The sequence below is a fragment of the Terrapene carolina genome, unplaced genomic scaffold, assembly GCF_002925995.2.
Source record: "Terrapene carolina triunguis isolate 2854851 unplaced genomic scaffold, T_m_triunguis-2.0 Scaffold93, whole genome shotgun sequence".
In the NCBI taxonomy this organism is placed as follows: Eukaryota; Metazoa; Chordata; order Testudines; family Emydidae; genus Terrapene; species Terrapene triunguis.
Window position 1 is genome coordinate 30168868 of NW_020664444.1, and position 26254 is coordinate 30195121.

Consider the following 26254-nt stretch of genomic DNA (forward strand, 5'->3'; position numbering starts at 1 on the left):
CAGGTGGTGCAGAAGGGGTGCAGGGTGCAGCGGGGGCTGAGGGCAGGGAGTTGAGGTGCAGGAGGTGTGCAGGGTGCTCAGGGCAGGGAGTGCAGGAGGGGTGCGGGATGTGGCGGGGGCTCAGGGCAGGGAGCTGGGGGTGCAGGAGGGGTGCGGGATGTGGCGGGGGCTCAGGGCAGGGAGTTGGGGTGTGGGATGTGGCGGGGGCTCAGGGCAGGGAGTTGGGGGTGCAGGAGGGGTTCAGGGTGTGAGCTCCAGCCCGGTGCCGCTTACCTAGAGTGGCTCCGGGGTGGCAGCGGCGCTCACTGGGGCCAGGGCAGGCTCCCTGCCTGCCTTGGCCCCCGGCTCGGAGCTGCTCCATTCCAGGAAGCAACTGGAACCGTGTCCCTGCAGCCCCTGGGGGAGGGGCTCAGGCTTCCCTGCTTGTGCAGCTCTTCTAGGTACCTCCCACGAAGCTCCCATTGGCCGCGGTTCCCTGTTTCCGGCCAATGGGAGCTGTGGGGAGCAGTGCCTGGAGGGAGGCAATGCCGGAGCACTCTGCCTCCTTCCCCCTCCCCCCGGCCCGAAGGGGCGTGCTGCCGGCTGCTTCAGAGAGCAGCGCGGCGCTTGCAGCATCAGGAGGCGATCCCTCGGGTAGGCAGAGCGGCGGGGAGCTTGGTGGGCCACACACAGGAGCCCCGGGCCCCGTGTTTGAGACCCCTGATCTATGTGATGGGCTCTCAGTCCCTGCATGGCCTGGGGCACATCCCTGTAGCCTGCCTCCTCTCCTAGACCCCCACCACTTCACCACCAGTCAGTCTCAGGCCCCGCCCCTCCCAGGCTTGCGCATCTGCACATACATTGTGATGTCACGCCAGGCCTTATGGTGTCATCCCCAATCCCGTGCGTCTTTGCCCCCAGCTCTGGGGGGACGGAGATAATTCCAGCCACTCGCCAGCAACCTGTGACGCGTTGCTAGGCAGAGTAGAGGCCGAGCCGTGGTGGGCGGGGTCGGCGTTGGGCGGGGCCTGGGTGAGAACAGTAACCAATCCCAAGGCTGGTGGTGCCGGTGCCTAGCCAATCAGGAGTGAGTGGGGCGGGCACGAAGCGGAGCCGGCAGCCTCCGGCTGTGCTGAGGAGAAGGTGGAGAGCTGAGGGATGGCGGCTGCGATGGCGAGCGCGGCGGAGCGGGCAGTGCTGGTGAGTCCGGGACCGTCCTTCCTCTGCCGCTAGGCATCCCCGAGCGAGGGGTCACCCTGCCAAGGGCCTGGGCCGGTCCCCTCCCGGGGGTTGGGTCCAGCCCCTGCGGCAGCGCCCGCTGCCGCCCCCACCCCCGAGGCCCTCTCTGGGGGCGGGGGCCCTATGCCCATCCCCCCGCTCTGGGACCCTTTCCCCAGGTGTCCCGGAGAGAGGCGCTGCCCGACAGGGGGGGCTGCCGGGGCTGGAGGCACTGCCCGGGGCCTGCCTGCCCTGGGGCCGTTCTTCCCTGCCGGGCAGTGCCCCCAGCACGGCACCCGGCCCCTCTCCGCCATCGCAGACACCGTTACCCCGGACAGTTTGGAGATGGAGCATCTCGCCTGGATAGTGGCTGCCCCTGCCCTGGCCAGGTTAAGCATAGAACTGGTCGAGAGGTCATCTAGTCCAGTCCCCTGCACTCAAGGCAGGACTACGTATTATCTAGACCATCCCTGAGAGGTGTTTGTCCAACCTGCTCTTAAAAATCCCCAATGATGGAGATTCCACAACCTCCCTAGGCAATTTATTACAGTGCTTAACCACCCTGACAGGAATCAGAGGGGTAGCCGTGTTAGTCTGGATCTGTAAAAAGCTTTCGTGGGTGAATCTGACGAAGTGGGTATTCACCCACAAAAGCTGATGCTCAATACTTCTGTTAGTCTATAAGGTACCACAGGACTCTTTGTCACTTCTGACAGGAAGTTTTTCCTAATGTCCAACCTAAACCTCCCTTGCTGCAATTTAAGCCCATTGTTTCTTGTCCTATCCTCAGAGGTTAAGAAGAACAATTTCTCTCCCTCCTCCTTGTAACAACCTTTTATGTATTTGAAAACTATGTCCCCTCTCAGTCTTCTCTTCTCCAGACTAAACAAACCCAATTTTTTCAATCTTCCCTCATAGGTCATGTTTTCTAGACCTTTTATCATTTTTGTTGCTCTTCTCTGGACTTTCTCCAATTTGTCCATATCTTTCCTGAAATGTGGCGCCCAGAACTGGACACAATATTCCAGTTGAGGCCTAATCAGCGTGGAGTAGAGCGGAAGGATTACTTCTCATGTCTTGCTTACAATACTCCTGCTAATACATCCCAGCATGATGTTTGCTTTTTTTGCAACTGCGTTACACTGTTGACTCATATTTAGCATGTGATCCACTATGACCCCAGATCCCTTTCTACAGTACTCCTTCCTAGGCAGTCATTTCCTATTTTGTATGTGTGCAACTGATTGTTCCTTCCGAAGTGCAGTACTTTGCATTTGTCCTTGCTGAATTTCATCCTATTTACTTCAGACAATTTCTCCAGTTTGTCCAGATCATTTTCAATTTTAATCCTATCCTCCAAAGCACTTGCAACCCCTCCCAGCTTGGTATCATCCACAAACTTTATAAGTGTACTCTCTATGCCATTATCTAAATCATTGATGAAGATATTGAACAGAACCGGACCCAGAACCGATCCCTGCGGGACCCCACTTGTTATGCCCTTCCAGCATGACTGTGAACCACTGATAACTACTCTCTGGGAACGGTTTTTCAACTAGATAGGCACCCACCTTATAGTAGCTCCATCTAGGTTGTATTAATGGGGTTCATGGCACGGGGTCATTGCTGACTGTGAACTAAGCAGGGAAGCTGAAGTTTGCCTAGCAGCCATCAGGCATTTCCCATCCCTGACCTCTTCTTTCAGGGCACGCTTTCCTTGGGCCACCCTTAAATATTGCTTGCAGGGCACTGCCTACTTGTTGTCCAGTGTATTAGTCTCTTGTTCTTAATACGGAAAGCCTTCATTGATATAGGATCAGTGCCCCTTAGGAACTGTCTGCTGCTGTCCTGTGAAGACGATTAAGATCAGCAAATTGGAGCTACTTGTCCTTCCCCAAGATAGGATCTTGAGGATGGGAAGTGGAGCCTTATCAGGACATTCCAGGGCTGAAAGCCTTACTCACTAGTACATCCTCTGTAAATCAAGGTTCATGACTCTGTAGCATTTTACTCATGTTGTTTTTGGTTCAGGATTGTAACTTGCTGGCTGGAGGAAATTTTACAGATGCTGTCTCTGATAATTTTTATCTATTTCTAAAGTACCCAAGAGGCCTTTGGCCTTGGATGGCTGAAATTAAACATCAGTACTAAAGGACATTTTTATGACCAAGATGTGCATGGATTTGTCCATCAAGAACTTAATTAACAAATGTGCCTGAAATTGTGTTCTAATTGAGACCCTATTGTAATCAATAGGTGGGTGGAATAGCAGTTAAAACAACTCTAGCCTAAAGGCATGTCTACATTCTAGACTTAAGTCGACCTATGTTAGGTCGACTTACAGACACTGCAGTAGTTACTGCTGATGTCCACACTGCCCTCCTTCTGTCAGTGGTGCATGTCCTCACCAGGAGCGCTGTCACCCACTGAAGAGGGGAGGGGGGCTGAGAGCCAGGGCTCTCAGCTCCACACAGCTCCCTTCCAAGAGCCTGTAGCCACCTGGGCTTCTTGCCTCCCTGTTCCGCACCCGGAGTCGGGCCGGGGACAGAGGGGGGGTCAAGCACCCACTGGTGCCATTAGAAGTCGGCGCCTATGCGCATGCGAGCCGTGGGTTGAGAACCACTGCTATAGTGTGTACACTGACATAATTAGGTCAACGTATGCTGCCTTAAATTGACCTAACTGTGTAGTGTAGATCAGGCCTATGTAACAAAATAACCAACCAACCAAGACCTGCAGGAATATAAACATACTCCACCCTCTCTGAGAATCCCAGCCATCCCAAGCCCCTCAGCTTTTCTTCTCTGATCAGGCTTGTTTGATTTATACTCCCTTCTGTCAATCCCCAATCATAATTCTTCATATTAATTTTGATTAGGGCAGTGAATCAGGTTCTGCAGAAGTCACAGGAAACCCCCAAATAGTAACACTTGGGTTGTATCAAACAAAGCCAGAGAACTCTGGATGTGTTTTTTTGTGTTTTATTTCTTATAGTCTCATGTGACATGTATGAAGTTATAATATCTGAGATCTGATGTCCAGGAATTCAAGGAAGACAAGAATTTATGTGGGTGCCATAAGTAGCTCCCCAGAGGTATTTGAAAAGCTCAAGAAAAAAACCAAGATAAATACTTAGAGCCTGTGTACATCCTGGTCTTTTTCTCCCACCTCCTCCTGTCTGTGCATTCTCCTTAATAAAGGGATGTACCATCATGGAAACAGAAACAGGTTAATTATTAAAATCTCTGTGCTTTCTGAGTTAAAATGGCCTTGGACAGAGGGATGTGTTTATGATGTGGTTTTATCTGCTTTAGAAAAAGGTCCAGGGTACCCTAGGAAACTGAGCAAAACAAATTGCTGCTGTGTAAGTCACCTTGGATGTGTCAGTCTGTGACATTGCAGGTGCCATATGCCACTTGGTGTAAATTCATGCGTGGATGAGTAAATTGCCCCAAATTCTACATATTGAGATTTGAGACTTCTAAACCAAAGGTGCCTATTCTGAGCTGTAGACTTTTAACAAGTTCATAGAAGTATTCCAAACACAGTTAGGCTGGAACTGTTTTAAGTGACAAAATAACCAACCAACCAACACCTGTGTGAATATAAATATGCCTCACCCTCTCCAAGAATCCCAACTATTCCAAGTCTCTCAGCTGTTCTCAAACATCTGCAAAAACATAGCATGCCCCGAAGATCGATACACTGACTGATCAACAAAGGATGAAAACCAAGTCAGTCTGTGTGTGCCCTGAAAATGGAAGAAGTTTTTAAGCTTAAAAGTGGTTTATACAGTTGATATGGTGTTCGTCTTCTTCGAATGACTGCACATATGCATTCTATTCTAGATGTGCATACGCCCTGCGCACAGTCACCAGAAATGTTTCCCTTAGTGGTACCAGTCATGGTGGCTCAAGCGCCCTTTGCTGCTGCACACTGTTTGCGCCAGTATAAAGCGCCCAGCCAACCCTGCGCCCTCTCAATTCCTTCTTACCGCCTGTGACGGTCACTGGAACTGCTCTCCTTGCATTCACAAGTTCTCCCAGTGGACTTTCTCTTTTTATTGTACACAGTTAGTTTTTGTAAATTAGTTATCATGATTATTGGAGTTTTCATCTGATCCCCAGTACCGAGGGAGGCCTTGGTCACCGGGCTTCAAGCCCTGCGTCTCCTGCAACAAGGCTATGCCCTTGAGCAACTGGCATTCAAACTACTTGAAGTGCCCGAGGGATGCTCATACTGGGGGACCGTTGCTAGATCTGCAAGGACTCAGACGGAGAAGGATCGTGAGACCAGGCGGAAGATCCTGCTCACGGAGGTGGCACTGAGACCTTCATCTGAGCCAGGCCGAATGCCTCAGCATCAGTAAGGAGTGCTCCTCCTACTTTACCAGAGTCCCGGCACCAATCACCATCTCCAGAGCCCAGAAAAAGACATAAGAAACAGCATGCCAAAAGGGGGCATCCCCGGCACCAAAGGCTGCCAGGCTTGGGAATCAGAGTAGAGTGCGATCAAAACCAAAGCACTCCTCTACCTCAGATCCATAGAAGCTGGCACCATTGATTCTGGCACCTACGCAGGCACCGTCAAGTCTGATACCAGAAGAGCTTCTATATTGGTGGCACTGTGCAGTACCGATACTATTTTTGTACCTACCACACCAGAAGCGTTTGTAGCTGCCAGGGACCTTCTCTCGCTGTCGGTACCAGTATTGTCAGCAGTACAAGAGTTGGTGTTATTGGTACTGGTGGACAGGAGTGAACCAGCTGGGTCATTTCAACGTGAAGGGCACAGTACCATCAGAAGAGAAACCTGCAATGCTTGCCTCAGTGCGGACCTCTCTACCCCGTCACTGATCTCTGACACGGTTGGGAACAGCACCTCTGCAGTCACTAGAGAGAGACTCGTCCTCTTCAGAATCGGGTCTTACTCTTTCCATCCTTGAAGCCATTCTTGCTACTCCTCTAGGCATTTCCACCCTATCATGGATCCGGGCACAGGAGTACCATTGAGTGGTTGGCCAGGAGGTCACTGGGGACCTGCACCAGTCCGGTGGCCCTTTTGGAACCGGTGGGGTTTTCCCCCAGTTTCCAGGGCATATTCCAGGTGCTCCTATTCAGTGACCTCTGAAAGATGGGCGGCACCGCCCTACTGGGTACCAAGCCCAGTATCAAACTCAAAGAGCCAGTTCAGTGGGATCCTGCTGATGCAGAAAGGGAAGAAGAGCACCCACAGCCAGTGCTGGCTTCCTCCCCTGATAAAACAATCTCAGGAAGGGACATGTTGTCTCCCCCAGATGATTATAAGGCTCACCAAGAGTTGTTAAAGATGGTGGCCTTGAATCTGAGCGTACAAATGGAGGTAGTGAAAGAGTCCTCCCACAGCCTGGTTGACATTTTAGCTACTACGGGCCCTTCTAAAATAGTTCTGCCTCTCAATGAGGCCATTATGGACCAGTTAAGGCTCTGTGGCAGACCCCCGCATCCCTTCCTGCCTCCTTCAAAAAGGGCTGAAAGAAAATATTATGTTCCCGCCCAAGGTTATGAGTTCCTTTAAACCTATCCCCCCGGAATCCCTGGGGGTATCTGCTGCCAGTAAGAGAGAGAGACAGGATCAATTCAGGACTCAAAGAAATTAGACCTGTTCAGTAGGAGAGTTTATTCTGCGGGGGAGGTTACAACTCAGAATTGCAAACCAGCAGGTGCTGCTGGACAGGTCTGATTTTAACATCTGGGATTCCCACAAGAGGCTAGGCAAGAGTTCTCCTTGCTAGTGGACGAGGGAAAAATCAGTGGCAAGGGCCTCTTTACAGGCTGCTCTGGATGCGGCTGACTCAGCTGCCAGGTCCATGGCTTCGGCAGTTGCCATGCCCAAGAGTTCATGGTTACAGTCCTCTGATCTCCCAAAGGAGGTCCAACAGACTGTTCAGGATGTACCGTTTCAAGGAGCCTTGCTCTTTTTGTGACTCCTTCTGTTGTTCCGAACTCTGTTCCCAATGAGGTCATAGTCCAGGTTCCATCACAGACACCTTCCTGCTACCTTGGACGGGACAGCTTTATTATACTTTTCCCCCAATCCCACTCTTATACAGAGCGCTGCTAAAGATCAAGCAGGACCAGGTCCAAGTTATTCTGGTAGCCCCAGCATGGCCCTGCCAACACTGGTTCTCCACTCTGCTAGACCTCTCAATGGCGACTCCAGTCCCACTCCCATTGTACCTGGACCTGATCTCTCAGGACCATGGTTGGTTGCTCCACCCAAACCTGAGTTCCCTTCATTTAACGGCCTGTAAGCTCCCTGGCTAAATCCCAGAGAGCAGGCTGCTCAAAGCAAGTTTGCCAGGTCCTTCTAGATAATAGCCCTCCATCAGGACTACTTACCTCTCAAAATGGAAGCTGTTCTAAGTCTGGGCATCCCAATCCGGAGTCTCACCCATGCGTTCATCCATCCAAAACATTATCGCACCTGAACCAGTAAGGCTTAGCAATTTCTTCTGTCAAAGTTCACTTGGCAGCAATATTAACTTTCCTCCGGAGGGTGGATAACCAGTCTGCTTTTCAAATGACATGTCAGTCATATTCCTCAAAGGCCTCAAGTAAGGGAGTCCGTTCCCCTTGGGACCTGATCCTGGTCTTGTCAGAACTTATGGGACCACTGTTTGAGCCTTTAGCAACATGCTCTTTTATTATACCTCTTCTGGGAGGTGGTTTTCTTAATTGCCGTCACTTAGGCCCAAAGAGTCTCTGAACTCCATGTCCTCACATCGAAGCCACTGTATGTGGTCTTCTTTAAAGGTCAGGTGTATTTACAGCCTCATCCCAGTTTCCTCCTGAAAGTGGTTTCACAATTTCATAGCAATCAGGCAATTTACTTACCTGTCTTTTACCTGAAACCTCATGCAAATAAGAGTGAACGATGTCTTCACTCACTGGAGGTTAGATGGGCTCTAGCTTTCTACATAGAAAGAACTAAACCATTCTGGTGGTCCACCCAACTAACCTTCCATGGCTGTACCGGACAGGATGGAAGGTCTCAAGGCTGCCATCCTCTAGGCTTTGGGGAGAGTCCTTCATGTTGCAGTGAATCTCTTTGCCTACTCTCCCCCCAAATGGAACCTCTTACCACCGCAGAAATGACTGTTCTTAAGAGCTGAAAAGTTTTTCTTTTAAACATTTAATGTGTTCAGTGGTTTTGTAAAGACTCTTTCTAAGGAGATGTACTCAGGGAGGGATTGTTTGATTCTCTGGATTGGATCCATATCATGTTTGACTTGCTGTAAGCTACCTCATTCTAGCAAACTCCCAAACCTGATTCCACCAAAGGATCAAACCTCTCATTGTTTCCCGCTATAACGTATCTCAAGTTTTTGTTGGCACTTAGTGGTTAACAGGTATTTTATGAAATGGAATCTTATCCAGATGTGCACCCGACAGGCACATCTGGCAGGTTAACGAGTGTTATAACCAACATCTTTGTCCTAGCCCTCATTCAAAAGGTGTTTGCCAGTAGGACATTTCCATCTCCTGTGAAAAGAGCTAGGCGAAAATCCACAGATTTGCTAACACTTCTCCTAGTACATATTGGTAGGAATGGTATAGTAGTTAGGCCATTGGACTAGACTGGGATTTGAGAGACCTGATTCAGTTCCTGACTCCCAGCCGCAGACTGCCTGTGACACCTTGGGCAAGACACTTATTTACCATGTGCCTCTATTCCCATGTGAAAAATGGGGATTGCCCTTCCCTACTTCGCTGTGGTGAAAGTAATCCTCCCCCCAATGCGCACACACCTACTACCTTTGGTGTTGTTTTGACCAAGGGTGTTTTTATACTAATACTTCAGGTTTGCAGCTTCATATTCAGGATCTGGTTTGCACAGGCTTTCTCCATAGCAGACAACTGGTTGAGGTCAGCTGAGAAGTTGTCCCATCAGAACTGAACTTGTTTATTACTGAATTTGTGCAAACAGTCCAGTCCCCTCAGCTGAATTTATTTCAGCTTCTTTCCTAATTAAGCTGCTGCTGTTTGGTAAACCACATGGATGGGAGCAGTATAAGAACCAGGGCCACCTACCACCATTATTATTCATATAATGCTCTAAATAAATAAACATTTGATCAGTGGAGTCAAGGCAAGATATTTTGAAAGGGTATATAGGCAGCATGGAGAGGTAGAGAAAATAGCCCTTTGAACAATTCAGTCAAAAACTGCCTACCTTACCTCTTGTTACATTTCCACCTGCACATACCAGTAAACTTGTTCTTCATGGTTTATGTGCTTCTGTGTCTCAGAAAGAAATTAAGATCAAGCATCCTGTGAAAGCCCTAAAAGACTCTCATAAATGATTCCTGTTTTGTCTTTCCATGGCTGTAGGAAGAAGAGTTTAAATGGCTTTTGCAAGAGGAGGTTCATGGTGTCCTGAGACAGCTGCAGGATATTCTGAAGGTATCGAGCCAGTTCCAGCCATGCATAGGGAATTTTCAGTTGCTTTTTTCTGGTTGCTGTTTTGTTCTGTGTGAACACAATGCTGGGGTGGCAGCCCTGGAGAGCAAAGATCTCTCTTTATCCCCAAAGAAAATATATTAAAAACCATTTAAAAAACCCTACACACATACTAATAAGCTAACCAGAGGACTCCCCCAACCCTAACATGAGCTCTGGCAGGAGCAGCCCTTTAAAACCCCACTCAAGGGGTTTCCTTGTGGTTTCAAGTTCATCGCAGCTTCAGCTCAGAACAAGACCACAGTCTTATGGGCCCCAGTCCTTCCAACCCTTCCCTAAGGATTGGGTCCCTTCTTGGACCAAGGGACTTGTCTGTTTACTTAATCAGGAAGAAGGCCCTGAGCTAAAACTAGGCTGTTGATCCAAAAATCCTTTCTTGGTCTGGTGGTCCCTGGAGAATCCAGTTTGAACGAGCATATTTGCACCTCTCCAGGAGTGGCTTTACATTAGTATCCCTCTCCTCCTAGAGGAGTTGCATACAATGCCACAATAACACCTACACAATTGCATTTTTAATACAATGGACCCCAAAGGATTAAACCTAATTCATTACGGTTTAACTTAATTCAGTAAAGTTAATCTTAATTGCATAAAGTTTGTCCAGGATATTGCAGTATTTTGTCAGCCAGTCACAGTGTCAGCTCCCTTTGCTGTTGTGCAGGAGGCTTCTCACAGGTTTGCTTTGCCTGTTGGTGGCACAGAAGGACCAGTCAAACAGGAGAATTTCATGCTGGGCACTTCAAGGTAAGTGTTTGTTCTCCATGTACACGTTTGGTCTTGGGTTCCTCCTTGTGTAGGAAAGGAAGGGGAAGGATGTGGAGGATTGAGGCAATTCACTCCCATTTTACACAGATTCTCCTGTTGTTGCTATCTCTCATTTAACATCTGGAGACAGTAGAACACTTCCATAGTTGAGCACATCCACCTTCTAGTGACCCAGGTGCCTGGGTTGCAGAGCGCAGAAGCTAATTTACTTTGCTGCACAATTATACCTCCTTTCCTATAACATCTGTGACAGTTTGGCATTATTTGTCTCTTCTCGCCTGCTGCTCTCCTAGCTTACTTTAATCATTTACATGTCACATCTTCCTCCCTCCCCCATTTCATCTGCTTTGTTACGTAACATGGAGATCTGAATGCAGTGGCATTTAGAAAAGCAGCAGTTCAAGGCTAAGAGAAGAGCCCCCATCGGACAGCTGTAGCTGGGAGCTACCCACCCTGTGTTCTGTAAATCCCACCTTACCTGTTGTACTGTATTACTCCCACAGCTGAGTGGTTGGGTCGATAGCTGAATATCTGCTTCTAAATAGATGTTGAAATATTCAGCCATAATTTCATTATTTGAGCCTTTACTGCTGCAGATTTCCAGCCCTTTAAAAAAGAGACTGTCGCTCTGAGGAAAGCCTGATGATATTTTGCTGTTTGTGTTGTAAAAGGCAGTTATCCAATGCTCATTTAATCATTGTTTAATAACCTTCTAAAGAATGAACACTTGGCTTTCCCATCTGTTTTGCTTTCTTGCCATTTTATCAAACATTAATTGTAGTTGCCTGCTAAAATATACATACCTGTCCTTGTTTACTCTATTTATATGCATTAGCATCTTTGGTAATGTCCATACAGGGTGGGAAGTTCATTTCTTTGATCCCATAAGAATAGGGCACTCAAAAAAAATCACTCTTTTGGTAGGGTTAAATAAAATTAGATACTTCCCATCAGATGAAAGTACTTTTTAAATGGATCACATTTTAGGCTTTGCCAATTTCCTGTTTGATTCTTTAGTGGAATCACCAGGTGGTTTTTTGGGGCCATATTCTGATTCATTTCATCACTGCAGAATAGTTAGATCAGTTCTCACCATGTTCAAAGTGTGAATAATGAGGAGACCCTGTCTAGTGCTTACAGCTGGAGACCTGGACTCAAGGAATCTGAAGTCTATTCTTGGCTCTGCTGCTGACTCTGTGTGTGGCCTTGGGCAAGTCCCTTAACCTCCATGTCTTAGTCTCCCCAAATGTAAAATAGGAATAACATTTACCGACCTCACAAAGCAGTGAGAGATCTGGATGAAAGGCGCTATATAAGTGCGGTTACTACTAAACTGCATCTGTAATAGTCACCATTTCTGAGCCTCCAGTCCAGCTGTACTTCTGTAGAGTTACACAGTAGACAGTGAAACAAGCTTCCACAAAAGTTCTCAGAACAGCTGTGGAGCAAGGGATTCTGGTATCCAAAGGGGAAAATCTGTGGGTGTTTATAGTGTGTGCAGAGATTGTCTCTGTCCATTCCTCCAGATGTTTCTCTCTTCTGTCAACTATCACTTCAATCTACTTTGGGTTGAACTGCAACAGGTTTGTCTCCATCCGGAGACGGGTCTCTCTCAGATGCTGGGAGGTCAGTGAGATCATGGTGTCTGTGTTAAATGAGATGGGCTCATAAAGTGAAGTCCTTAAAGCCCAGGTACTTTAGTCTCCTGTCATTGTTTCATGTAAACATGTAACAGGATTGGTGAGAAGGTGGGACCTTTGCAGAAGGTGACCAGTTACCCAGCACTACCCTTCAACTTCCTCTATGGCATAAGCAGAAAGCATACACAATGTCAGATTATAACCTAGTTTGTGATTTGCGTCCCTGCTGTTAGTGCCAGAACTCTAATGTTTAAACAAAAGGTGTTAATGTTTAAATGGTGAACAGAGTGTGGATTGTTAATACAGGGAGGAAACTAGTTTAGGATGGGACTTTAGTGCTCTTAGCAGGTCAGTTACACAAGAGAGCAACTCTCAAGCAATATTATAGTTGCTGGCAGGAGGCTTGATCTAAGAGTAGGTGGTGAGAATGCATCTCCCTAGCTGAGCTGTCCACAGGATATACTCGGACCAACACTGGAGAGCTCCTGTGTGCCCACCTGGGAGTGGGGAAGGTCCTTGCTGCCCTCTGCTGTGTTGCATTTTGGTTGGTAAGGGTGGAGGCTGGTCACCTGTTCTTGCTGGGGGTGAGGCTGGCTGCCTCCTGTGACTCTCACTGTTTGGAACTGTTTTGTCATTCCAGCGCAGACCAGGTGAAAGGAGTGTTGATGCTGCAGGGAGATGCTCTATGCCAAGCTGTGAGTACCAATCCACACCAATCACTTTGTGCTAGCCCTGGGGTGAGCAAGTGGTGAATACCTTTATTCTTCTCTTTTCTGATCAGCGGTGAAGCATACTCCATGCCTTTTTTCCCCTGCTAGACCTTGTTCCGTCAGATGTCAACAAGTGGGAAGATGTGTCAAGCTCATTGGCGCTGGAGCTGCCCTCTATGGTGGTGATTGGCTGGTTGCTGTCTAGTGATGCCACCTCGGTACCACAGTGATTGCATCTTGCCATTGCTTTGGTTGGTTTTACAATAGGCTCTGGTACCAGCCAAACGCTGCCAGGCAACTGGACGAAGATGCAGCCAACTCTGTGGCTAAACAAGGCAGTTCTTGCATAGCTGACACACTGCTGAGACATGATGCCAGGGGTTGAAATCTGTATCTAGGAAAATCTGAGTGCAGGGATGAGGAGGAGGAAGATTTTGTCCTTACACGTGTGCTATCCTACTGGGGTGTGTTCTCTCCCAGTTAGGGAGTGGCACTTTGGTTAGCTGCAGTCCAGTCTTAATATGCATGATGTATAGTCTTAGACCTGTTTTAACTCAGCCTTCCAAAACTGCCACTCACTCACCTGGGACAGTTCATTATTTATGATGACCGAGTGAAATATCATTAGTGTTTGCAATATTATAATCTCGGCGGTAGGTATTGCAATAGACCCTTCTTAGTTGATGGGCTTCTCACCTATGTTGCCCCTTATCTCTATCATCAGAGTTCCCGCAACACCTCCTAAAATGAACTGGCAGTCTCCTCTCTGGGCCCAATTCAGTAACGACGTTGTCATTTACGCCTTGCGTCTCCCTCTCGTAGAAGTAAGGCGAAAAACTGGCTGAACCAGTACTGCTCAAAATGCCCCCACTCAGCAGTCAATGTCAGTGGATCTGTTGGAGATGAGATACATGGCTTTGAAGGGGTATGAGCAGCACCTTTTGCTCAGGGGGAGCCCTGCTCTGAGTTTTGTGCGGGAGCTCCTCTCATCTCTGCCTTTCTCTCTCTCTCTTTTAAAGGATATTAATTTGAAAATGCCCAGAAATAACCAGCTCCTGCACTTCACATTCCGCGAAGACAAGCAATGGAAATTGCAGCAGGTATGGTTATCAGGAGTCTTCCTGGTGTTGAGCTTGTGCCCTCCCTGCAGCCTGCATAGGCCCTTTCCTTCAAAGAGGAAAGGGCTGGTCTTCATTGTGGTTCTCCAGACACCAGTACTCACCTTCCTTTCTTTATGGATTGGAGTGTGATAGAGGAGGTGGGCAGAGGTGTGAACTAGTTGGGATTAGGGCTTTAGAAGAAAAAGGAGTGAGTGCTACTAGTTCCTGAGACGACAGTGAGCTAAAAGCTCTCTGGGTTGGGGTGCTGAGCTTGTGAAAGGAGTGCTCAGAGCACCCGGGCTGTAGCTGTCTCTCTCAATGCCTGTTGAATCTTGGCTGGCTGAACAGAGAACAGTTCATCCGACTCTGAGCTGGCTCACAATTCTGCTCTCATTCCCCGTATGAAATCATGTCTTCTCCCTTCACCTCACTAACAGCATATGACAGTGCCTCAGACTCTAGCTATAACTGGATTCTTAAGTCGGAATAAAACCAGATAACACCATTGAATCCAAATGGGAAGAATTCTGAATCTCTTCTTCAGACTGGTGTTGCTTGCCATTTCTATTGCTGGAATAGATCTGGCTTCTGGAAATCTAGTGCCCAGTCTCATGGAACTAAAGTTTCCCACCATTGCTCTGAAGTTTAAAAACTGACTCTGGGGTTCTATGCTATGTAGGTCCTTATACAATGTCTTGGATTTTTTTTTATAAGCATATTTGGACTTCAGTGGTTTGTTTGACACATCAATCTACAGCAGATTGAGAGCTCTAATTTACTGGCATTTTAAACGTTAGCTAATTTTAAACATGTTAGCTACTCTGTGGTAGGTGAATCAAGCCCTGGGTTGATCTGGGCTTTGATCATTGAAGCTTATGGCTATGTTGAGTTGTTTGTGCTTTGCACACAAGGGAGCTTTTGTGATGCAGTCAGCAGTGTTGCCTATATATAAGTGACTCTTTTGTATTGCTGCTCTATTGATATTCTTCCACCGTCTCTTAAGCACAGCTCCTGCCTCTATTTACTTTGGAAGGATTTGGTCTCTTAATGTTATTTAGACGACGAATATGAGAGCCTAAAGGAGGCAGAATAATAGTATTTCATGAGATTATGGGGAGACCCTTGTCCTATTTCTCTCAGAGCAAGCCTCCGATAGTGAAATATCCTGAGTTTCTTCCATGAGAGAGTGGGCCTTGCCAACTGGAGGAAGCGCTGTGAAAATTGTGATGGCGTGTGTTACTCCAGAGCCTAGTGGCATAAGCTGCTCCCAAGTCTGTTGTTCTGGAATATTCCTGGAGGTGGGGGATCTGGAAAGTAGTGTCCTGTGATGCCATGTCACGAGTGCCAGCAGTATCTAAGCTGCCAGCTGTGTGCACCATAATGGTGGTTTTGCACTGGACATGTTTCCTCCATCTAGAGACGCCCTCCTCTGAGTAACAAGACCCCTGCTGAGATTTCTGAGCTGTGTGCTCTGGGGAACCAAGTGCAAGTCATACAAGAGCTTTTCTCGTAAATCTGTCCAGAGCCTGCACTAGGTAAGGTTCAGTATAGCACTCAGGAGAGTTGTGCCAAGATTTGGGGGAGAAAGGAAGCTTCAGACTACAAGCTTCCTGTGAACAAAGTCCAAAGCTGTGTGTCTATCTGTTTCACTGTTACATTTGCAACTGGCATCTAGAACTTGTCTGAAAACACTAGTGAAACATGCCCTTCACAGCGTCCTGCTCTAAACTCGATCAAGTGCTTTTCTGTACACACCGACTGCCTCTTATCCTAACTTGTGCCTGCCTTTTCTGTGTTCATCCTCCCTGTTCATTAATGCCTTCCTCTGTTCCAGCTCCCACACCAGCCTCTGGTGCTGAGTGTCGGAGTCTCACCCCCACTTGGAGTTGCTCCTCTGCTCTTCTCCCCCTGCCAGTGAACCCTTTCTTTACGTTGTTTTTCCTCGCTCGTGTTATGGGCAGCTCTGGCAGGATTGCTCTGTTAATGGACCATATGCTGCAAGAGTCACAGGGGTTCATGCTAGATGTGCCTCAGGTCTCTTCTATCAAAGGTTGCTCAAGAGGCAAGCCCCAGTGATGTGTTCCCCTGCACCCAAATGCTACAGCAGCTACTCTAGGGTGTTGGTAATCCACTGTTCCAATGCACCTTAAAGTTAGAAATCAATGCTTTCTGTTCTCTCAGAGTATTCAGATGTTGTATTGGTTTTAGCTCTATGGCAATGATTCTTAAGAGCAGCCACTGTAATCCAATCACAGCTGAAGAAGTCGGAGACAGGGCAAAGACAGTAACCAGAATGTACTCTGAATGCCCTGTATCCTAGACAGTGGGAATGCCTAGCTGGATAGCAATGTATCACTTTTTTGTTTCTGGCCCTGATTGCTCATGAGAGCTGACTACCTGACATCACTACTCCTTCAAACCACCAGTGCTAGTTTGATGGTCCAGGACATAAAATAGCAGGCCCCAGACTTCAGACCATTGTTTCTTAAAATGGTAGACCAATAATTTTATGATCTGAATGGCAGAGGTAACAGCTTTCTTTAGTGGTGAGTGCCGAGTGCCCAGGAGAAAATGCTTTCAGTATTATGGGATGATCAACATTTCCTTTCCTGTCTGTGCAGTGGTACAGGATGGATCCTGGGAGACAGCAGTGGGATAGTCTACCTTTTAGCATTACTTCAGAGGGAACTGATTTGACAGGGCTGCATTTTGTACCTTTGCAGATCCAGGATGCTAGAAACCACGTTAACCAAGCAATTTACCTGCTCACGAACCGAGATGTAAACTACCAGTTCAAAACAGGCTCTGAGGTCCTCAAGGTGAGCAGAATGCTCTCTGGGAGGTGGGGTAAGAGGACAGACTCTCCAATTCCACATTTCTCCCCTCTTTTTAATGCAGCTGCGCTGTGTTGGGTTTTTTGTACTGAGTTGAAATCTCTGCAGAGACTGGTCACACAAGGTAGTGCAGGGACTCAAACCCAGGTCCCAGGCTAGAGTCCTAGCCACTGGACCGGGTGGCTGTAACTTCTCAGCACATCAAGTGTGAGAAAGAGCCTGTTCCGTTTTTACTTGGCCACCAACCCTTTTTCTCCCCTGGGGAGAAGATGAGTCGTAGTTCAGAGTGCCTTAACATTCTATAGTCATGAGTGCTGTAGCAGATGAACACAGCTCCCCCAGAATGCTGGGTTGGGTATTTTTCCCAAAATAGGGACTATATCTGAGGAAATTCACCTTCAAGATGCAATATTCCTGCCAAGTGAAAAAGCCACCACTGTCACAGAGTCATAGGAAAGAGCTTGCTCCACAAATACTCAAGAGTGTGCATAACTTTATTCATGTGAGTAGTTTCATTGACATCCATATGATGATTCACATGACTAAAGTTCTGCACATGCAGGATTGGAGCCCATCAGAGCAATTAGGCAACATTTTTCTCTTCTTTTGTATGTAAAGCTTCTAGAAGAGCTTTTAGTGTCTTTAGATCCCTCTATGACTGTCAGCACTTAAAATCTTTAAATTGTTTTCTCTGCTGTTTCTTACATAAGGCACAACGGGCATTTTTTTTTTTAGCTGGAGTTGGTGGAGACTTACCCTGAAGAGGGGTAAAGTGGGGTGGAGGAGAATGTGGGCTGACACTTCTGTAAACATTCTTGTCCTTTTTTATGTAAGGCTCCATGACAGTGGTACATTTTTGCCAGCAAAATTACACTTATAAACAGCAATTTTCTTTCCCAGTAAGTCTCTGAATTCCCGCTTCTCTTTTCTTAAAGCAATACAGTCTCTCTCCCAGCCCAGCTTGAGCAGGTTCATTTTGTTTCTAACCCTGTTGCCAAGGAGGGTGTTAATTTAGTGTGAAGATTTCACAGTGGGATCATGTAGGTCGGGAGCGTGGGGGGAGACAACCTGGGAGGGAGGTGACTCGGATGCAAATACCTTCTGCTGTTTAGAAGAAATTGCAGAGCAAATTATGATGCTTGGTCTCATTGTAAGGATGCTGGGAGAGGTCTGTGGCATGAGTTGACTCTCTTTAAAGCAAGCTACTTGGTTAGGATTCAGAGCAACAGAATATCCAGGAGCTCCAAGCTCTTCCAATGGCAGATCCTGTAGAAAAGCAGAGGCTCTTATATGAAACGTCCGCACTTTCTGATCTGGAAGCTTCTCCCGGTGACAGTAAGTTGTTGACAGAGCATTGGAGTGATGCCAGTTAGGCTGCTGTGGTTTTGTTGGGAACATTGCAGGGAGATGCAATTGACAGAATGTGCCTCCCCGTGGGTAACCTGAAGAGGCCTTTGCTCTCTAGGGGCCTGAGCGAGAGCTGCTTGCTTCTGTTTGAGCCTCGGGCGGGAGCGTGTGTGTAGAGTTGACGCCCTGCCTTGAATCAGTGCAACTCCTTGATGCAGTTTCCCCTGTAACAACTCATGCGTGTTACCCAGGCTCTTCAGCTCGCCCTCCAAAGCTGCATCATGGCCCTCAGACAGGAATGTGTTTTCTTTCCTAGCTGATGGATGCAGTGATGTTACAGCTGACACGAGCTCGGAACCGGCTCACTACTCCAGCCACCTTGACCCTACCAGAAATTGCCTCCAGCGGCCTTACGGTAACTTTATATCAGTCTTGGCCTATACTGCACACTCCCTCTCTCCACCCACTAGTGAGGGCTATCATGTCCCTCCACGATGGGGACGTGGTTTGCTGTATTCTAATCTACCCTTGTTGTACGCAGTGTAAGAGAATCCCCCTTTTAGTCTTGTATAACTTCCGTTGTATGGAAGCAGATGTAGACCCTGTGCTCAGTATTGGTGGTCGGTCTACCTTTCTCTGCTGCAGGGAGCAGCAGACCTGGGCTTAAAGAGCCCACAGCCAGGAGAAAGGGTTTTGGCTTTGTCAACTGGGCTTCTCCAGAGCAAAACTCTAAAGAGAGACAAACTATGGAGTCTAACTCCCATCTCCTCTGTTCCCTTACACCGTGTTGGTGCAAGAGCTGTCTAGAAGTCAGGTGCAACAAGAGAAATAGCCATCATGTATGGTCAGGTCTCTATTACAGTCTCTCTATAAAACATAGCTTTTCTCTTTTGCCTAAAGCTGTTAACGTCTCTCTGCCTCACTTTTTTTTTTTTTTTTTTTATGGAAGAGACTCTACGGTAGTATTACCCTAGCTTTAGAAACAGAGGGTCCTGTCACTGATGCAGAAATCATTTTTATTTTCTCACAGAAAATGTTCACCCCTGCTCTGCCCTCGGACATCCTTGTGAATTTTTACATCAACCTAAATAAGCTGTGTTTGACTGTCTACCAGCTCCATGCACTGCAGCCCAATTCCACCAAGGTAGTCTCCTTTCTTCACCTTTCCCAGTCAGGGGAGACATGGGCTAAAAAGAGGAGATCTCAGTTCCCTGGATGATGCTGACACCTTATAACGTGAGGTGGTGAGATCTCCAGAGCATGGGATGAGTGTGTTTAGTGTTAGGTACCTGGAATTAGGTCAGGATGCAGCCAGAACAACTGGTCCTCCTGGAAGCGCAAACTTAAGTTTGGGCATGATGATTTAGCAAAGATGGAGCTATTTGAGTGAGCCTCAGAGGGAGTAATCACTAAATTTACCCACATGATATTTTATTTTAAAAATATGTTTGGGTCAGTTCCTTTATAGTGTTAAAGGGGCACAGTCAAGTTAATTGATGTTTTTCTAATAAAAATCCCTTATCTGTGTTGCAAATACATTTTAGATTATTTAAACCAAAGGAATTTTAAAGAGCTAATTTCATTTTCACGATGTTGCTTGACCACTTGCATTTCTCAGCTTGGACAGTGGAAATAAGGCTAGTCAGTTTCATTTGGTTTATAACCAGTTTCTAGTGAGTTTCACACTCAGGTTCTCAGTGGTGCTGTGTTTTGGGATAAAAACCCTGCAGGGCGATGGATTTTGTTTTCAAAAAGTTTCTGGGACTATTCGTAAGGTGCAGGAAGGGACCAGATGCTAGAGGCTCTTTGGCTCTGCCTTTTGCTCACTCTTAACTCCTATGCATACACCTGCCCATGTTTCTTGATCTCAAACCACTGTCTCCCTGTATATAGCAGTAAATGTGAGTCTCAGCTGCATTTTGTCAGTACATCCTGACAAATCATTTGATTGCATTTTTTTTCCTTATGTCAGATTTTAAGTGACTTATTTCTCTCTTTCATCCTTTGTGTAGAACTTCAGACCTACTGGAGGGTCTATTCTGCATAACCCTGGAGCCATGTTGTAAGTACTGTCATCCGAAGGGTTGTATAGCATGTGTAGGAGAGGGTGATGTCCTACACTGACTCATGGCCAGAACACAGTCATTAGCATTAGCCCTGCTTATGAATAGCTTTGAATTTTTGGCCAAGGAGAGCATCTGTTAGGTCAGGTCTACACTACAGACTTACGTTGGTATAACAGCGTCACTCAGGGGTGTGGAAAATCCACACCCCTGGGAGACGTAGTCATACCAACCTAACCCCAGGGGTAGCCAGCCTCTCAGGGAGGTGGAGTAGCTTCACCAATGGGAGAAGCTCTCCTGTCGGTATAGGTAAAGTTTTCACTAAGGCCATGTCTACACTAGCACTTATGTCGGCAAAATGTTTGTTGCTAAGGGATGTGAAAAAACATCCCCCTGAGCGACATAAATTGTACCAGCGTAAGCGCTTGTGTGCACAGGGCTATGTCAGCAAGAGATGCTCTCCCGTTTTATTACGTTGACGGGAGAGCTCTCACCCTTCGGCCTAACATGGCTACATGACCGCTCTTCCAGCGACACTGCTGTATTGGTACAGCAGCACAGCTGTAAGCTTGTAAGTGCAGACATGGCCTAAGTGCTACAGCGGCACAACTGCAGCGCTGTAAGTGTAGACAAGCGCTTAGGTAGGGCAGCTCCAGTGAGCCAGTGCTGGGGCTGTACCTGCTGAGCACTGGTGCAATAGCCAGATCTCTTTAATCACTCATTCCCTAGCCCAGACAAACGTGGCTGTTCAAAATACAGTCCTCACTTAGAGAGGAAGGGGCTGGCAGGGAGCTCAGGCCTGGCACAAAAGAGAACATTAACCTCCCACCACTACAATCAGTGTTTCATTCCCTGTGCTGCTGCCCCTGCATGTGCCCTGGTTAGCCAATGCTTGACACTGCACCTTGTCTAAGCTGGGCTAAAACAGTTTCATATTCAGCATGTCTGGCAGGTGTCTGGTGTAACCATGTGCTTCTGACAGAAATCCTCGTGGTTTCTTTCATAACAGGGGGAGGGAGGGGAAGAGTTCTAAGTGATTCATACTGATTCTCCGCACCTGGGGGTGGCAGCAGTATAACTGAAACTAAGCTATGAAATGGGTGGTGCAGTGAGCTAAATGCATTAGCCTCTCCATTTAGAAGCTTGGGTTCAACTTAATTTGACTACATGTAAAATGGAGTTAAATGTCTACTGGATGTGGCTGCCTACAATGGATAGGTTTCACAGTCTGCCATCTCTATTGCTTAATCTAGGACTGGACTATTGGGGGAAGGTGCTTTGGCAGAACTGTGGAGCGGAAGCTGTGTGGCATATGTCTGCTAACTAGCACACTGAGCCTCATTCTCATGAGCACTTCACGCCCCTATAATTTATAGTCCAACCCTGACTTAGCTAGTGTAGCCCCTGGATTCATCAGAGTCCACGGAGCCCTGTCTGTGAGCAGCTGTGGTGTGTTCTCTTTGCAGTGAGTGTGGCAACCAAAGATATGAAGTCAGCCATGTCCATAAAGTGGAGTGTGTGGTACCTTGGCTAAATGATGCCCTTGTCTTCTTCACGGTCTCTCTGCAGCTCTGCCAGCAGCTGAAGGACAAGGTAGGGACATGGGCAGGAGTTCTGTTAGTAGGTTCAAATTAATTACCTAGGTGCTCTCGTGAGCTGGAATGGATTTGACCATGAGTGCTTGGCACAGAGATCAGTATGCAGTATGATGTAATTTGTTCTATGTATCGATGGCACAGGATGTTCAGGGAAATAATGAAAACTGTTGCTATGGAGCTGACAAATGGTAGGTGCTACACAGCAGGAGTCTAGTTAAAATTCTGAATAACTGGACGAGATTTAGTAACAGGGTGTTGTTAGCAGCTGCAGAGAGAACCCCTTGGAATCCAGCAGCCTGTTCACTTCGGAGGGGGTTTGCTAGGTAACAAGTGTCACTTACACTTGTAAAGAACCAGATTTGCTAATGAGGCAATTAGTTCACCAGCTGAATGCCAGGGAGAAGGCAAACAGTATAAAATGCTGGGCCGGGGAGCAGGAATGGGGCTCCCTTTAACTGCTGCTATGTTTATCATAGAATATCAGGGTTGGAAGGGGCCTCAGGAGGTCATCTCCTGCTCAAAGCAATCCCCAAACTGATTTTTACCCCAGTTGCCTAAATGGCTCCCTCAAAGATTGAGCTCACAACCCTGGGTTTAGCAGGCTAATGCTCAAACCACTGAGCTATCCCTCCCTTGTACTTGGAGCACAAGGGAGAAAACAATAATAAAGACACTTGGCAAAGGTACCCTGGTGTGGACTGTGTATGCAGTGTAACTCATCGGGCGGGTTTCCAGGAGCAGAAGGGGGAATCTGTTCATAAGGTCATATGAGGGACTAATTATGCTGTTTCAGAAATGTGTGTTCCTGGGCTAAGGGCCCTGGCCATACATTGAGAAACTGAGATGGGGATCCAGAGGTTCAGAGCCGCTGAAGAGGCAGTGTGGTCAGACTAGGACTCAGGAGGATCTGAGATCTGTTCCCAGCTCTGCCACTTATCTGGTGCGTGACCTTGGGTGCGTCACCTCATCACGCTGCCTCACTTTCCCCATCTGTAAAATGGGGATAATATTTCCCATCCCTTGCAGGGTGCTTTGAGCTCCTTGGTTGAGAAGTGCCATGTCAGTGCTTAGTGGTCTGGTGTGTATCTGCTGTACATTATATGATGCCTGTAGCAGTGACACACTCTGTGTAAAACACTACGCACAACTATGGCTCCATAGACAAATGTGACAAATAATAATTGGCCCATTGTAACTGCTCTTGAACTTGGAACCAGGAACCACTACTTACATAGCCAGGGCTAGAACACTCTGGCAGGATCCATATAAACCCATCAAGAACCAGTAGACTGTTGGTAACACTGGTTCTGGATCACTGCTGAGACACACACATTTGGTCCCTAGGATTCAAGCGTGGCCGGTTGCTCCTGGCCTGAGTTGTGTGTGCCCTGGAGGAGGTATGAAGGGAATGTCACTCTCCAGAAATCCCACTGGCTGAAACAAGCTCTGCCCAGCCCCATTGAGCTGGGAGCAGCCATTGTTCTGAGTTAAAGGGAGGGATGTAAAAGAAAATGGAGGGGGCTCCTGGGATTTGGGAGGGATGTGGCCAGAGAGAGATTGGAGAATTACTGACTCCAAGTGAGGACCCAGATCTAAGAGAATCATGGCCTCCTTCCAGCTTCTCTCATCCCCAGAGCTGCTTCCGGGTCTGGCCTGTGAGGTGGGGTGGGGGAGGAAGCTGTCCCTTTAACAGAAAGAAGCAGTTTTAACATGAGACTGATATTTAACAAGGATCCAGGGAACCCAAGGGCCTACCTGTTTTATCCCTTGTTTTTCCAGATCTCTGTGTTTTCCAGCTACTGGAACTACAGGCCATACTAATCCTTCCAGGAGAGTTTGACTCTACGTGACCCCGAACACTACTGCCCTGCCCTCTTAGGCGGAAACCCCTGTGTAGCAACCTGAGAGGAGTGCCATGTCGCACTGGCCTGTGTCCTGCCATACACCAGGGTCAGTGCTTTCCAGAGATATCACCTGTAGGAGCTGCTTGTGCTTCAGACCTCAGGGTTCAACACATGGCAGCACTGAGCAGGGCCCCTCGCAGTGCTGTGATGTGGACCGTGAGCTTGCTCATGTCTGCATAGTCACATGTAGAATGTTACTTATTTCCACCTTGCAAGCCCATAATGAGTTATGTGGACCATGTCTCAGGGGCTGGGGTGAGGGGAAGACCATGAGCCAGTAAAGCTAATCTAATTTGCACATACCATCAGGATTGCTGGACCATGAGCAGGGCTAGGGCTGGGGAGGGACAGAGACAGACAAACACTAACTGGGGCAGGCTGAGTGCTTGTTAATGTGCAGCACATCATGGGTCAAGGGGATGCTGCCTCATGCAGTGACCTAGGATGGTCTAGCAGGGTTTTTGAGTGGCCCCAAGACTCATTCCTTCCTGTCCCAAACCCTCCCCAGCATCTGTCCAGATGTTTCTTGTAATTCATTTTGAGATGTTCTTATTTGCAGCTGTTATTTCCTTCTCCCTGGCACCAATGTGACTGCGTGTTACTCCTTGTTTCTGAGCCCCAGGTGAGCCAGTCATTTCTGTCTGTGTTAGAATGTAGCTTCTGTTCACCATTTGCACATAAACCTCTCTCTCCCTGGCACAGGAATGAGCGGAGCCTCTATCCGCCGTCTGTACCAGGTCTTCCGTTGTACAGTCTCTATGGTCTACTACAGGGTGACACTAAACACAGATCTGCGGACACGACCATGTTGTTTCTGTGGAAGGATGGTTATTGTTACCTGCCTAACCTTTTGATGCTATAGTATATGAATCATCCCCATAACCAGTAAATATTTGTGAAATAAAGTTCCTCAGACCAAGCGCTGTGCTGCGTGGCTGTTACAGGCATTGTTCAATGTTAGGACGTGCTGAGAATTATTAGTGTCACAAGTGATTTAATAACTCTGTAAGCCAGGATATCTCCTGGAGGTGCTTAGTGTGACTCAGCTAGAATAACCTGGATTGCTGCTCAGCGGGGAAGGGTGGAGGGAGGACGACTGCAAAGTAACAGCTAAAGGGAGGGTTGGGCAGAGCAGAGCGGGATACATGGGGTGCAGTGCAGGATGAAACGAGCCGGAATTGAGGTGGGGATAGACTTGGGCAGGTGCTAGAAGATCAGGATAAGGAAGGTAGCCCTAGACCATGGCAAGAGTCTGGAAATAGTTGTAAGTCAAGTGCTGTAGCGCAGGGACACTCAACCTCTTTCCCCCCAGGACTAAAAGCCACTCTGTAACCTACCTGCCTGGGACCATTATAAAGGGTTGGGGGGCCAGGGCAAAAATGCAGGGCTAGTTTTGGATGCTGTGAGTGGATTGTACTGGGGTTAAGGGGTTGGTGCTGGGTGGGGGGTTGTGGTGGTGAAGATGGCTCCACCAGTGCTCAGCTTTAGTAGGCCCCTTCCCCAAGTTAAAGCAGCACTCTCTCTCCATATGCACTCACTGAGGGTTCCTCCCAGGTGGTCCAGCCTTAACTCAGAGTCAGGATGCAGGAGTTTTCCATCCTCTCATGTGCTAAGAATGGCTATGTAGCCTCTGTGCTTCCTTTCTCCTGCAACATCACATGCACCTGGGTTAAAGGTCTCTGGAGTTGGACACCAGCCTGAAATCCCCTGACACAATCCACATAGAGTGGGGACTCTTAACAGTGATTCTTCTTGGGGAAACTGAAACTGGCATCCAGGGTCTTCTGTTCTTGGGAGGGAGAAGCTGAAGTGTCTCTGTTTGCTGCTCTCAGCCACTGCTGCTCTGCCTGCACTGTGGGGCTGGACTGGGAGCTCTGCAGATACCTCAATGGGATGCAGAGGCCTTCCATGCCATCCTCTTGTGAGGCTCCCCAAAACCCAAAGGGGGGACAGTAACAGCAACAACCCCATAATTGCACAGCCTCCTTGTTTGAGGAATCAAAAGGTAGCTCTGTGCTTCCTCCACATCTAATGCCTCAGGAGGAGTGAGGGATAGACAGTTGCTTTCTCCTTTGCTTGCAATGAGCTTCATGTTGGGTAAATAAATACTGGTTTATTAGTGGGTGATGAAAGCCGGGGGGCTTCATTCTTTAGACTATGTGTGGGTGGAGGGGGAACGGTTCAGCAAAGATTTGCTAAGCATCCATAGAAGTGACAATACAATAGCAAACGCATTACAGGCTCCCATCAATAATCTTTATGGCCAGCAGCGCTCTTGACTCTGGGTATGCATTACCAGAGCTCTGCATTTGTTACCAGCCTGCTGAGAATTAGACTATGCAGATGCATTAGTTCTCACATCTCCAAGGACAATAAAGGATGTGTATAGTTAATGGAGTTGCCTCTCCATATTGGAAGATCCCTGATCTTTAACTCTGTGTGGGTGGGTGACTCCCCTTTAGAGTCGAACTAATGCATATAATCTAAGAGTGGTTGCCAAGTGCTGTCAAACCCAGCTGCCAGCGAAGTTTTGCCTGTATCCTGCAACCAAGGATGTGTTGTTTCCTGTGGCTGGAAATAGCGTCCTTCAGGTCT

The 26254-nt window shown here is 47.7% G+C and overlaps 1 protein-coding gene across 1 annotated transcript; it reads left to right on the top strand.

Moving 5' to 3' along the window:
• Positions 1-1092: 1092 nt before the first annotated feature.
• ROGDI (rogdi atypical leucine zipper) lies at positions 1093-23990 on the top strand. Its single transcript, XM_024213410.2, has 11 exons — positions 1093-1179; positions 9570-9641; positions 10360-10442; positions 12744-12798; positions 13833-13913; positions 16637-16732; positions 18411-18509; positions 19125-19238; positions 20107-20156; positions 21624-21750; positions 23535-23990. The coding sequence occupies exons 1-11, from the start codon at positions 1138-1140 to the stop codon at positions 23574-23576; spliced, it is 861 nt and encodes a 286-aa protein (XP_024069178.1). The 5' UTR covers positions 1093-1137; the 3' UTR covers positions 23577-23990.
• Positions 23991-26254: the final 2264 nt, after the last annotated feature.

Bases quoted from the DNA above. Each gene is read 5' to 3' on its own strand.
- ROGDI (XM_024213410.2), top strand. From the start codon at position 1,138: ATGGCGGCTGCGATGGCGAGCGCGGCGGAGCGGGCAGTGCTG. The intron at 1,180-9,569 runs GTGAGTCCGGGA...CCATGGCTGTAG, and splicing joins CGGCGGAGCGGGCAGTGCTG to GAAGAAGAGTTTAAATGGCT. The intron at 10,443-12,743 runs GTAAGTGTTTGT...TTGTCATTCCAG, and splicing joins TTCATGCTGGGCACTTCAAG to CGCAGACCAGGTGAAAGGAG.